This window comes from Limulus polyphemus, unplaced genomic scaffold (genome assembly GCF_000517525.1).
Source record: "Limulus polyphemus unplaced genomic scaffold, Limulus_polyphemus-2.1.2 Scaffold1099, whole genome shotgun sequence".
Classification (NCBI taxonomy): domain Eukaryota; kingdom Metazoa; phylum Arthropoda; class Merostomata; order Xiphosura; family Limulidae; genus Limulus; species Limulus polyphemus.
In genome coordinates this window covers 40,943-55,557 of record NW_013666709.1, presented here as the reverse complement: position 1 = coordinate 55,557, position 14,615 = coordinate 40,943, and the positions used below count along the sequence as shown (strand labels likewise).

Here is a 14,615-nt window from a genome sequence, read left to right as displayed (position 1 = left end):
ATCGGTGTTTAACTGTGTTTTTTAATATTTATTTTTAAATTATAAAATTGAGTAAGGTATAATACTAAAATTTGAATTATAATCTACAGTTTGATACCAAACTTACTGCATAAATTCATGAAATAGCAGTTCAATAAAGTTTTGAATGCGAGTCAAAAAACACGTTGACATGGCCTTTGACCCGTAAACCATCTGGAAAAAAATTAATCTTAATATTTTTAGAATTCATTTATTTGTATACTATTCAGGTCATTAGACAGCCATCATAATATTCAATGTTTTGGGTATCTTTAACAACTGAAAAATTATAATTCAAACAGAAATACTACATTAGTAGAAGTTAAAATATCAGAATATTGTTGATATATTTAGAATTTTACCTTTTCGTTTTTTCTTCTACATGGCAAGTGTTCACAAATTCTGGCACACACATCTACCAGAAAGCATATGAGGAGACTAATATTTATAGGAATATAGTTCTACTTGAGAAATTTATTTTACATTTGATAGATTATTACTAAGTAACAACCCAGTACATTATTAGAGCATATTTTTTACAAATATAACTCTAATAGGTACAAAAAAACTACATTGAAGCTTTTAACATGATAAAAATATAGATTTTATTGATGGGAGTTTCACATGTTTTAATAATTTTACAATACTATCAGTAAATGATAAGGACTAATGAACTTTATTTATAATTCGCAAGAAGTATCATAGTATGAAAATAACTACCTTGGAATATTGTTCATTATGGCTGGGCAAGGAAGTGAGTTTTAATTTAATGTGGCCAAATGTGAAAGATTTATGCCACTAAGTCATGAACATCCACTACTGGATTTAAAGCATACAATAAAGTTTAAATATAGTTACACTATTACAAAGAACACTTAAAATATATTTTTCATTCTTTTGTAATTAATTACAAAGCTAACAACGAGCTATCTGTGTTGTGTCCACCACAGGTATCAAAACCAGCTTAAAGTATAATAAAATGAAATAATGTTCTTACCAAACTCACCAAATCCATCATCAGCCATAAGAGTAAGAGTTCCATAGTCTTCCTTGAGTGTAATGTCTTCTGCTCGGCTTTGATTTAAAGTCACTGGTGTTTCCATGCCTAGATTGCTATAGCAAAATAATTAAATGTGTAATATTTCATTAATTCAGAAATGTGGTACAAAATAAATATTTTGATATATAAAATAGGATTTATTCTCTCAAAGTAGTTGACTATAATAAAAACTATAGCATCTCTGTTTCATGGCACCAAAGTCTGAACAACATTATTTAAGCAAATACAGACACAGAAAAAAAAACAAGAAACAAAGAAATAAATAACAGAGGTGTAAAGTTGTTTTATATCCACAAGAATGCAGATTCCAGATATGTAATGCAGAGAATAATTTGGAAATCATGCAGAAAAGGAAAGAAATATGAGTGAACAAATAAAACAAAATATTTATTCACAAACTGGTCAGATTCTTCCTTTCCTATGGTAAATTCAACTGGATACTGGAATTGAGAGAAGTTTCTAGTTTCAATGTCTGCACAGGCCAAGTACAAAGTTTCTAGTTTTCCTTAACAAATCCAAACAAGATGTCAGTGTGGTATACCAGGATACAAAACTGCATGCACCACTGCCTATTCCAAAAAACATTTACAGGGAGAAAAAACTCTTAACTTATGCCAATTTGTACAAATATCAGAGTCACTTCTTGAGATGGACTCACCCCAAGAGTGGGACAGACACAGGGCCAAAGTGGTATGAGTTTCTAGCCATTGATGTATGCAACATTTAAACATCTGATTAACAAGAATGTCATTGCTACATTCAGAGTTCCCACATAATTGTTTGTATATCATGCTTTAAGATGGATTAGCCTATCATTGATAAAAAGGCTACTGATCTTACAGTGACACAAAATATTTAATAATTTGAAAGAAAAAATAATAGCAGATAGTATTTTTAAAATTTTACACATATGCACACATTTTATGCATGCAGAACTGCACTAGCACTAGGAATTCACATAGTCTGAACTCCAAATTTGGCAATCCAATGCATCTGGCTAGTGTATTTTTATACCCCTGAATAAATAAAATAACAATAAAACAAAAATTACTTCATATCTGGCATGGCTGTATCAAAGTCATGAAAAACTTCAGGCAAAGTGATGGTTGCCACAGCTGCCTCTCTGTTTTCTTCTGGTAGGTCAACTATTCCTGGACGAAAAGCCATTTTGATCTTGATGAATGCTTCATTACAGTCTGCTAGCAAATACTTAGCTTTTCTTGAGTAGATTCGCACAATTCCCAGCAGAAGATGACCCGAAGTCCGTAAAGCCATCTTGACCTGATATTTTAAAATACAAGCACAAATTTAAAAAACATACAAATGTCTCTTGGGTTCATGTTATCATGTACAGTACAAATGTTATGCAAAATTAATATGTAACAGCAGCAAGTATTTTATTAACACTTCTAAGAATAAAATCTTCTGGTTCAGCCAATATCTCATGCAATATATACTTGTCTCAATCTACAGATCAATAGGAAAGTCTAGAATTTTGAGAAATTAAATTTGAAATAACTATTAAATTACACTCAGGTGTGGAAAATTGGGTTGTAGGTCCAGTCAGTCCTGACATTAAAAATCAACCAGGTCCAAATGTTCTTTTTCAGCTACATGAAATAAGAACAAAAATATAATAACCTACGTAAAAGTACCTCCACCAATACATTTAAATATAGATGTAAATATACATACATGTGATAGGATTATCATGATATAACCTTTTGTCCCACAGATTTATTAATTCACTTTATGACTTAATTATTTAATCAATGCATCCTGCTTAAAATTTCTGGGCCATTGAATGTCAACTTAATCAATGTTGCAAGCTTGACTCTTTCAAATTTTGCTGACATATGGTAAACTATTAAGTCCTGTCCATGTACAAGAAGCAACTGTGAAAAGTACCACACCAATGCCTAAAATATTAATAGTTACTTGCATTCACAGGTGATGGTTAGGGGGGGGAAGCAAGGGGCTTTGGAAGGTTTGTAATGTATGTACAAAGGTTTTGAGAAATAAGGGTTTATATAATAGTAACAAAAGTTCTTTGGGTTCCTATTATTATAATATTTCATTACGATACTTTGACTATACTTGAATTCATATGAGGACTTTTTTGTTTCTGTTATATTATACATTTTGCTGCAATGTTTGTCTTCAGATATTTGTGCAAAGTTATCTGTGCTAACCATCCCAATTTTGAGTAATGAGACTAAAGAGAAGGCAGCTAGTCAGCAGCACCAAACTCTAACTCTTCAGCTACTCTTGTCTGACTGAATAGTGGGATTTGACATCAACTTTATAATGCATCCACAGCTCCCAAATATAGAGGGAGACTTATTTTTTAGGTAATGGGATGCAAATCCATAGTCCACCATGCTAACCACTAGTCATGCTCAGCCTGGCAGTGACTCACACATTTATTGCTACATGATTTGAGGATGTCATTTTTACATTTTTTTTACTTCATTTACAAACCTCCTGTGTTTCATGAATAATAATCATTTGTGGAATTGTGCATATGAATTTACCTCATTTTGTTACATTCAGAAAGTAGAGTTTTCTAGAAAAGGGGCTTTTGTTTGTGGTTGACTGCTTATCATAATACTGTATTATTTCAAGCTTCTGTAATTATGGGGAGGGTGTGCTGGTGTGGTAAAATTCTGGTGGAAGGGAAAGGGCAATAGGAAAAGTCTGGATGATTGACATGTCATCAGGTGTAAGAGAAAGAATCCCATGGTTCTCCTATGCATCCTAATCATCCGAGGTAAATCCCAACTATGTATTTCCTGCATCCTTTTGTAATTTTCTTCTGTTGTACTAAATGGTGCTTAGTAAAATATTTGAAGTCAATGTTATGATTGCATGCAAATGATAGTTTTATTGTTTTAATATTGCACACATCTATGACTTCGAGTCAGGTACTTTCAACTCTATAACTGTGATATCTTTTGAGGAAACTTAAACAGAAACTATAGCCAATATGTCTATAAATACATTTCAAAATCCAACTAAAACTGATATAGCATCAGGATGTATTTATAGACATACTGATTACAACTCAAAAGATAAATTTTCTGTTTAAGCAATTAATTAGAAAGCTTACTTAGAATAGTATGCAAGTTTTTGTCTCCGTATCTAAGAAAGGATATTGACTCATTGTAAAGGGTTCAGAGTAGGGCTACTAGGATGATTCCTGGAATGGAAAGGTTATCTAATGAGAATAGGTTCAGATCTCTTAACTTATTTTTTCTTGAGAAAAGAGAGGTAAGAAATGACCTTCTTGTAGTTGAGAAAGTTATCCAAGGGATCAGTAGGATAAAATGTTCTTATTTCTTAAGTTGAATTCTAAAGATAAGATCAAAATCATAAAAGACTGTCTAGGCTCCACCAGTTAAAGCAGTTTTATTTCCCTATCAGGGAGATTAACTTAAAGAATGATTTGCTATCAGCAGTAGTGGAGGTTAACACCTTACAAGAGTATTAGAGGGGAAATTGATTATTTCTTGAAAAATAAAGGATGGGTTTAATTTTTACTTTTCTCTTTCTTTGGGTTGGTATACAGGTTTAGCCATAAAGAACCAAATAGTCTCTCGTCTGTAAGTTAGGTTTGTGCCAGCAAAGTATCCACAACATCAAAAAACCTAGCTGTAGTTTCCTTGAGCAATTCAACAGCTTGTGAAGTATTCAAGTGGTGAATCCCCTAATACAAAAACTTCAGAATCTACCATCCACAACCAGAAACTCAAATTATTTAACAGATCTATTGACACTATACACAGGCTAACTTCCCTAGCCCTTCTTTAATAGAGTGAACCTGCATTTTAAGAGACATGATTAGCAAGTATAATTTAACAGAAAAATTTGCAGAGTAAAGTTACATAAAAAAACTTGCCAGGCAATTAAAGTTCAACGACATTTCAGATTCACACATTACCATGCAATATTGATCTCAAGAAGAAATGAATGTGACCTGAATTATCATCTAACTTAAAGTATCCGACAATTTGCCATATAACTTTTCATGTTCCCTCATTTTCCTTCCTTTGTTCACAGGAGCAACCTTTAAGATTATATTAAATATATTCTTTGATTTTATAATTTGCTATTTCAACCTGCTTTTTCAACTCTTCAAAATAAACTCCAACCTATCCTTCATTAAGCACACTCTACACAAACTCCATATTCATTTTAAGTTTCTTGAAAACTGCAACTCAACCCACTGTAATCCAACAGACCAAGGTTTTATTAGGTCGGTGGTTTCCAATCTGTGATATGCTTACCCCTTGGGATACACAACATTTGAAAAAACATTAAAAATAAACCAAATACCTCATAGGCATTCTTGGTGAATTACAAATGTATTTGAATAGCCAGCACTCAATGTTCCCATTTTAACTATTTCCTTTGTTTTAATAACATTTATTAACATAAATCATTCTTTACCTTTTTTTATTTTTATAAATTACATGCATCAGGGATACAACCCAAGCTCAATGGTGTTACTTGGGTTACAGGGTGTAAAAAGGTTGGGATTGTATTATGTTTTAATTTCTTAGGAGTATTGATTAAAACTTTTGTTAGGTAAAAACACTTGATTAAGAAATAAGTCTCAATGTTAGGCCATCAAGTTGAAAATGAAATTGTACATGTTCATAGGAAATTGAGAATCAAAATGCAAAATAATTATAGGAATTTCACACAATAAACAGTAAAAAATGTCAATAAGAGTCACAGTAGTCATTTTATAATTTTTCATGACAAAGGAATTTACAGAAAATAATTTTTTTAAAAGGATGTGTGATTAACAAACTAAAGCTTTTGCAATAACACATCCCCCAAGTGAAAATAATTTGTTTTGGCTTGTATTTATGCCTAACCTGAAAATATTGCTGCTAATCATGCTATTCACTTTATAACACAGACATGAAAAAAAAAGGATTCTTCTTTTCACCCCTTTTAAATGTTTTTTTCATAGAAGAATTAGGTAAAAGCAGGATACCTGATGACTTAATCATTTATTATACAAGCAGGTAATCAGTGCTAGAGCTCAATATTAAAACTAATTATAAGACTAATAGGAAGGTCCATCTTCAGAAATTGAAGAAAATACATGAGAGAGAGATTAAGTTATGAATATAAATAAGAAAAGTATTGGTGAGACTTAGATAATGTTTTCTTGCTTCATCAAATCAGAGGAAAAGGAATATTTTCCTTCTACATTCTTGCATTTCAACCAAGAACCTACTCCTCAATGGATTGAAAAGGGAATTGAACTATTAAAAACTGGCAAACATTAAGTTTAGAAGAATATGAAATTTAATAGTAAAGTAGAGGATGCAGAGGTTATCAAAATAACATGAGTTAAGAAAGCTAATGCTAAACATTAAAGGAACTACTAAAGTCTCTCAGCTCAAAACATCAGTTTGATTTGAATTCTTATGCTTAAGTGTCTGCAAGAAAAAGAATGGTTTGTCCTAACAAGTTTTAATGGAAATTTTATTATGGAAGATGGGAATACAGGTAAAGAGTTAAACAACTTTTTACAAATGTTTTTATTAATAAAGAAGAAATTCATAATCTGTTCAGTTTGTTTAAACATATGGAGAAACCTGTAAAACATTTGAAAGGTACAAGAACTGACACAATTTATTCCAATATATTGAAAATGCTTAATAATGTAGTTCAAAATCTAACTGTTGTAATACAAAGGTCTCTAGATACTGATAAAATTCCTAATGATGGGAAGATAGATAATGTAAATATACTGTGGGAGACTCAGGAACTCACAAGTATGATTTCCCGTGTTAGTACGAAGTTTTGATATACTAACATTAATTTATCTTGAAAGACAAGACTTACTAGTAATAAACAATGCCCAGCATGATTTTGAAATGCATTTCCTCCTGAACAATGTTAGGACTTCTATATCTTATGATGAGCCACTCAAATAGTTATTCAACTATCCACTGAAAGGTATTAGTTAAATATACAAACAAAAAATCTTATTTAACTAATGGAAATGTTAAGAAATAGCTAGAAAATTGACTTAGTTAGAAAGTAAAAGATGGTAATAAATTATTTCTATTAGTGTGACTAATAAGGACCTTCAACAAACTGTTTGAATACTTAGTTATTCATTATTTGTGTAAATGATACTGATAGTTTTTTGTGCAGTATTTCTTAATTCACTGGTGGCGATGACATATTTAAAAAGGATGATACTGTACAGAATGTTTCTTTAACACTCTCCACACCAGAGCAGTAACTGATATCTCTAGATTTTTTCCATTCTCATCATTGAAATAGTTGACCAGTTTGCATGAAACTTGGAAAAATCATATAATTTGATTTAGTTTTTCCATCTGTTTTTTAATGTTATTTCCAAAAATTTTATCATAAGACATTTGTTTGGAAAAACATAAAAAAATCTTTCATCTTAGAATATAATTTTTTTTAAATTGTTGTTCAGCAAGTTTCATTTTTATACATCCAGTAATGTTGTAGCTTGATTTATTTTCATTAACATATATCCTTTGATACATTATTTTGTCAATTGCAGTAGTCTCCATTTCTGGTTATAAATCATAAAAAAAATACTATATCAACTGACAAAGAGGTTAGGCTTGGTAACAATATTTTCGGTCGAGCTCAAATTATATTTAATAAACAGTAAAATATTTTATTTACGTGCATTGTCTGAAGATGGTAAATGTAATAATATTGAATAATTAAGGATTTGAGTCATTGGAATATTTTGCAATTGCCTGCAGTAAACCTAACAAAGCTTACAAAAATCATTTAACACTAAAGGATTTTCAGAAATGAAAAGAATATCTAAAGAAACTATACAAAAATTCCCAGATCTGTGGTTTGTTCCTAAGCCTTCTAAACTTCCTATTAGATTCTGTTGTTCATCCTTACACGAAACAGACCTTGTCACTTTTCATCAAAATTGTACATTACTTTTCACACTACTTTATTCACTCTACGTTGACATAAATAGCTTATAAAGTGATCTATCCAATGGTATATTCAAACTTTGTAACTGCTTTCAAAACAGTACTTCATAGTACAGTTAAATGGATGGTAGTTTCTTAGTAAATATAAACCTATGCTTTTGAAAGGGGAGAACATTTTTTTTTTTTAGATATGCTGTTTACACTAGATTCCTCTGAACCACTCTGAAATATAAATGTTAACATTTTCCTAAACTGAAAATTTATTTCCAATAGATATTTACATCTTTTCACAAATAGCAAATTTTTGCTTGCCACTAGCCTTGATACTTCCACCTACCCTCATGTGTATTCACATGCAACAACCCTCGGACAATAGGAGAGCTAGACAACACCAATCATCACTTGTGCCCTCTCTTTTACATAGCCTGTAATCACTTCGAGATTGGGCAGTACATACAAAACTGACATCAAAAGTGGGAAGGATGGGTGGAAAATGTGAGAGGAGGTAAGTATTTATTGGAAATACATTTTCAGCTTAGGAAAATGATAACTTCCGAGATGAATAGCTGGACAAATAGCTAGAATCCCACACTGAGTTGGTGAGAAGATGATTCCCCCTTTAGAAAGTGCCCAAAGAAAGGTCATGGGGTTGCAAATAAATGAAAGGTAACACCCTTGTGGGAGAACACACCACTTTGCCAATGTGAAATTGTGTCATGGTAAAGATGGAGGGACCTCCCAAGCTTAATCGTGTGTGCACATCCAACTCGAACCATTATCATATCCACCAGGAACCAGCATCTAGGAGACGTTGGGAAGGTGGACAGCAAAGTAGGGGTGCATTTCTAGTTCATCATCAGGTGGCATTGGGAATGTATTGTCCAGTCTGTGGTAGAAGGAGGGTACCCAGCTACACACATGTGAGAACTTATGTGGCTGGTCCAGCTCCAAGCATCACCACATTCACAAGGAACCAACATCCAGGGGACAATAGGAAAGAGGGTACCTTAGCCAGAATGTCAAACTGCATGTTGGCGGAACGCATCCAACAACTGAAAGCGTCTAGAATTGTACATCAGGTGCATGGTAGGATGAGCATCAACACCATCTACTTCGGAAGAACACCACTACCCTACTCTCAACCGAGTGGGATTGGGCATACTAAGGAGGAAGCCTTCATGGTCCACCACCCAAGCAGCTAGGAGCTGGTAAGTGGCAAGGACTCCCATACTCCACTAGAAGAAAGGAAACAGTGCATTGGAGAGTCCGGAAGATATGGTAAGGGGACAAATTTGATGGGAAGATACTTGGAAAAGATGGCAATCATCAAAAGAAAGGGAAGAATAAGCCACCTAATTAACTGGCAAGTTCAACCAAGGTTGAAAGGTAATGGGAGAAAGGTCACAGAACAGAAGGATTCCAAGGAATAAATAATCAGAAGCAGGAAGCATGGAAGGAATCAGTGTGTATCACATAACAGCGGAAAGCTCTGACTGGACAGAGGAGGCAATCAGGATCAGAATGGTGTGATATAGAAGGAAGGGAGATAAATGTGAAGACTGAATTCCCCCTCCTGATTGGCCGAAGTTTTGAGCAGAAAAGAATGATCAGGGAAAAGAACCACATAGGAACTGTGAATCAAGGTGTAGCACACATCAATAGCAAACACATCCAAATGACGACATCTGCACACCAACAGGAGGAGGAAAAGGGTCTTCCAGGAAAGGTAATATATGGAACAGGTCAACAAGGGTTCAAAAGGAGGAAGATTAAGGGCATAAAGGAGGACAATGAGGTTCTAATCTGGGAGAGAGGCAGGACGGGTGATGTGAAGAGAATGGAACAAACAGGGCAGGACCTGTGAGCTGAAGACACAGGCATAACATGTAAAATGAAACAATGTGGCTGACAAAGCCACTCAATAGCTCATAGCAGAGGAGATCAAAAGGCCCCTGTCAAAGAGCCATGTTAGAAAGAAAGTGATGTGGGGTCAGACAGGATGCAGGCTAACTGAGACATATGGAATAACAATGGTACATTTGCCACTTTCTTTGGTACACTACCATGGAGGAAGGACATATGGAATGGAAAATAAAGGATACTACATGCTGCCAAAGTATAGTCTGCTGGGCCAGGGACTAGACAAAAGCTACCCATGAAGCCTGTGGGAATGGATGAATGACTTATGCCAGACTGGGGCTGATGAAGAAAGGTTGGGGAAAGAGGGAAGGAAGAGGAGGCAACACCAGTAGTCAGCACAAAAGTGGAAACCACAGACAAGCTGGCCAATATGGAGCCACTAATAGAACCTGACACAGAGTGGTCTGATTGATGGAAAGTACCCAGGAAATCAGATGAATTGGAGAGTAGGTATACAGGTATAGACCTGACCAATTCAGACTGAGAGCATTCACCACTTCAGCCAAAGAATGTGGAACAGGATACCAAAACCATAGAAGTTCAAAATTGAGAAGAGTGGTACAGGCATCCAGCTCTGAACACCTCACTAGACACAGAGCCCCCAAAACACCTGTGGGTCCAGTAATAAAACCCACTAAAAGTGATGCATGTGGGCACAACCAAAATCGATGAGAACTTTCAGAGAAGCCTACGCCCCAAAGCAGAGAACCTATTATGCGATGGGAGAAGGAGAAGAAGAGAAGCTACAAACTAGAAATCCCATAGCCCTCAATGGAAGGGGAGAAGGTTGAGCCTGACTAAGTATGAATTGCAGAGACAGCCTGTGGGGAAGTTAGAAATAGCCAATTGTCCATGCAATGGTGGAAACGAAGGTCCCAGGAATGAAGAAGATGGCATATACCTGGAACAAAAAACAAAGAGCGCCGAGACGAGTATGAACAGAATAGCTCAGAACTGAATCCTCCCTGAAAATGAGGATAAAAAAAGGAAAACCAGACCTTCTAAAACCACCTTCAGAACCCAAGGGTCCATGGCAAAGTCCCTCCAAATCTGAGCAAATCTGAAGAGCCTGGTCCTCACAGGTCCCAAGCACACAATGTAGTCACCAAAACTGACAAGGAAGGAGGAGGGCGAGACACAGAAACAGTTACAGAAAGGTTTGGGATAAAGGGGAGACCAAGGAGGAAATGGAGGTATGCAATTAGGTTGACTCAACCCTGAATTCCAAAGAGTTGAAAATGCCACCACAAACCTCCTGGTATAAAAAAGGTGCCATGCATAAATCATGCAAAAAGGAAGGAAGCATACTAACCCAAGACAAAAGGGTATCTCGATCCAAAAGATCCCAACAACAGATCAACCATGTTTGCAAAGCAAGGGCAAAAGAGGAGAGGTATGCTAAAGTGGTAAATAGTAAATTCCGAGTGTTTAAAGAAAACTCATTGGGGGAGCAAAGAACAATCTCAAACAACAGAGAAGGGCAGACAGGGTGAGACAAATACGGTAAAATTGGGGCTGGGAAAAGGAAACCGATATATTGGGGTCAGATCCCCACAAAGGGACAAGCAACTTCAAATACTGTGAATTGAAAAAGAAAAAATCAGAACAATGATACGCCAGAACATGGTCATCCAGAGTACATGAGGGTTGAGGCATACTGACACCTGAATGCAATTGGTCCCCAAAATGACTCTCATAAACCCCAATATCTGGAAAGGGAGGAAACACTAAATACTGACCCAAGGGCTCATCATTGAGAAGGGCAGGAGTAGAATCATAGGAAATGAGTGATAAGGATAAAACATAACATACCTAATTGATTAAGTTTAAAAATTGGGAAGGAGGCCTGGGCACATATCCCAAAACAACACACAACTGTGATGCACAGGCAAGAGGAGGAAACAGACTGTCCAAATCCTCATTGTCATGTTCAGGCACACCCTCACATGGTACATGAGGCCAATCATCATGTGACTCAGAAGACTGCATAAAATGTGGCTAACTCCCTATAAACCAGAGCCGTTACTTTCTGAGCAGATAAAGCTTGTTCAGATGCCATTGAAGTGGCCAGCAAATCAGCTGTAGTAGTGACAGTAGCTGCGGTAGGTGCCACTTGGAATTGCAAGTGCAATACCAGTGGATTTCACTAGGAAAAAAATTGTTCTTCAACTTTTTTTTCAAATCGTAAAAATTCAAAATGAACGGTTAAAAAAATGTGCTGGCTAATTATCAACAATAAACTTAAATCAATAACAAACATTTTCAGTTAAGAGACACAAGTGAAAACAAATCCCAACAGTTAAGACTCCCAATCAAGAAGTGATTATGGGCTGCAATGAAGACAGGGCACTAGTAACAATAGGAGTTGTTCATACTCCTATTGGTGGAAAGTTGCTGCATGATCATTTTCATGATAACAAGAAGATGTCCCATGTGAATACACACGAGGGTAGGTGGGAGTATCAAGGCTAGTGGCGAGTGAAAATGTGCATATAGAGGGCAGTTAAGTGGAGAAAAGCTATTTGTGAAAGGAGGTAACATATCTTATTGGATATTTTTTTTCTTAGCAAAGTACACTAAATAAGCATTGTTACAAAATTATAAAATATCAATTTAAAATATTTTTCAGTTTACAACTGTTAAAATAGAGTTTGAATTATTATTTTTTTATTTAATTTTTAAATTGATATGCAGGTGTGCATTCAACACCAGAAAGTTGCTCACTGGTCATGATAAGGTTAATTTGGAAGAATCTGAAAAATCTTTGTGAGTGGGCTGGAATGTATAAAATTACTTTGAATACAGTAAAATGTAAAAGATACACTTTGAATTAAAAATCTGGTATATGAAGAAAACTTAACTTGTGTAAGAGAAACACTAATATTCTGGATAGAGAGGAATGTTATGACATGTATTCATAGAAACTTGAAAAGTTCAGTTACATCTAATGTTGAAATGTAGTAAAAAAGCTCAAAGTTCTAGGGTCTAGGATATTTTTTAAAGAGTAAGAAGATTATTGTTATACTTCGTACAAATCTTTGGCGAGGCTTAATTTTAGTGTTGTATGATTTTTTTGTTTCAGCTGTGCAGAATGATATTGATGTTCTGGAAAGAGTCAGGAAATAGTTTACTAGAAAGATAACTGGTATAAAATATACGAGGTATGAATAATGCTAAAAGAGTTAAGATTTTTTCTTTAATGTAGAGCTAGATGTGGCTTCTGTTTAAATTAATATGAGATTGAATAATCAACCCAATGAATGGACAATTTCAGAGATTTTCCAAGAGATACAGTACAGATTTTTCTCAAATATTGCTTCAACTCATTAGAAAAAAAAAGAGAAAAATATATATATATATATATATATATACACACACTTAACTTTTATAATTCTTTTACTCACATTTACAACAATAAACAGACAGTTACTGTACATTTTTATAATTCTCAAGTTATCTCATCTTACCTTAGGCTGTAAAATACCTTCCACACTGCTTTCTATATTTGTCTCAAAAACATGGGCTTTTGTCAGCTTCTTGTCCCAATGAGCAGCCAGCCAGATACGGGCTAAAGGGCCCTTCTTTGCCAATACAAAATGAGCGTAAAACATTTCTGTTCAATAGTTGATGCACAAAACCAACCCTAAAATTATAGAAAAGAATAATATCAATTTATGTTCATATATCAATTAATTCACCTAATATTCATTAAAACACTTAATTTCTTCTGTATGAAATATTTAATGAAATGTGAGTCTATATCTGTACTCTTTTCTATATTTTTTAGATTAATTAGAATTAAATATTTTCTTCTATTTATGTAATACTACTACTTATTGGGATGACTAAGTATTGTTTTCAATGTTACCATTATTTTTTTCCATCTGATGCTCATTAAATAATTGAATAAAGCTAAATAACATGCTAAGGTTAAAAATTAGATGCATAATTTATTTATCTGTAAACTAATATTTAAACATGTCTTATAAATTAAACAATACTAGTTCTAACAGTGCCAAAACAACAAAACTAACAGATGTACAGAAATGACTTACAAACTTAAACAACTTAATCTTTAGATGCATTGTAATGTTTTGGCTTAAACTGTTAACTGCTATGTGGGCTTAAAGCTTTGAATTTAGCTTTATGACACAAGAAGTCAATTAAAAAACTGGTTTTTATAGTATAGGTGGAAAAGTTAAAAAAGTGGATAAACTGGCTTAATATATAAAGCACAGTGTTACAAAAAAATATGCAGTTTTTTAGTGTGGATGTGTCTATAGAAGTCCCTTAATGGCCTCTTTTGTAATATTTGTTGTTTATCCTAACAATTTTGATAGATTTTTTAAACAGAAATATTATTTCCAAATTTGCTTTATATATAATAAGTTTAGAATAATTGATATTATTAAAAAGGCTCCACCCACAATTTTAGTGGGTGGATCAGAATGTAGAAAATGGTTTAATAATAAAAGGTGTAGAGTAATGCAATTTGGAAATGTGTTATGGCAAAAAATAAATTAGATATGATTCTTTAGTTTAGATATGATTCTTTATTTAGATATGATTCTTTATTTTACAGTAAAAAGTAACAATACTGGTCTCAACTCTCTCTCTCTCTCTATATATATATATATATATATATATATAGA

The 14,615-nt window shown here is 33.9% G+C and overlaps 1 protein-coding gene across 2 annotated transcripts in view; it reads right to left on the bottom strand.

Annotated features, from left to right (window-relative positions):
* LOC106462126 (double-strand-break repair protein rad21 homolog) overlaps positions 1-14,615 on the bottom strand; it is a 37,177-nt gene that overhangs the window by 13,642 nt on the left and 8,920 nt on the right. For both annotated transcript variants that reach the window (XM_013922016.2, XM_013922015.2), the window contains exons 2-4: positions 13,431-13,606; positions 2,130-2,359; positions 1,016-1,131 (exon numbers count right to left, since the gene is read on the bottom strand). In XM_013922016.2, the coding sequence (XP_013777470.1) occupies positions 1,016-1,131; positions 2,130-2,359; positions 13,431-13,574 (490 nt within the window). In that variant the 5' untranslated portion in view covers positions 13,575-13,606. The remainder of the gene's footprint in view (positions 1-1,015; positions 1,132-2,129; positions 2,360-13,430; positions 13,607-14,615) is intronic.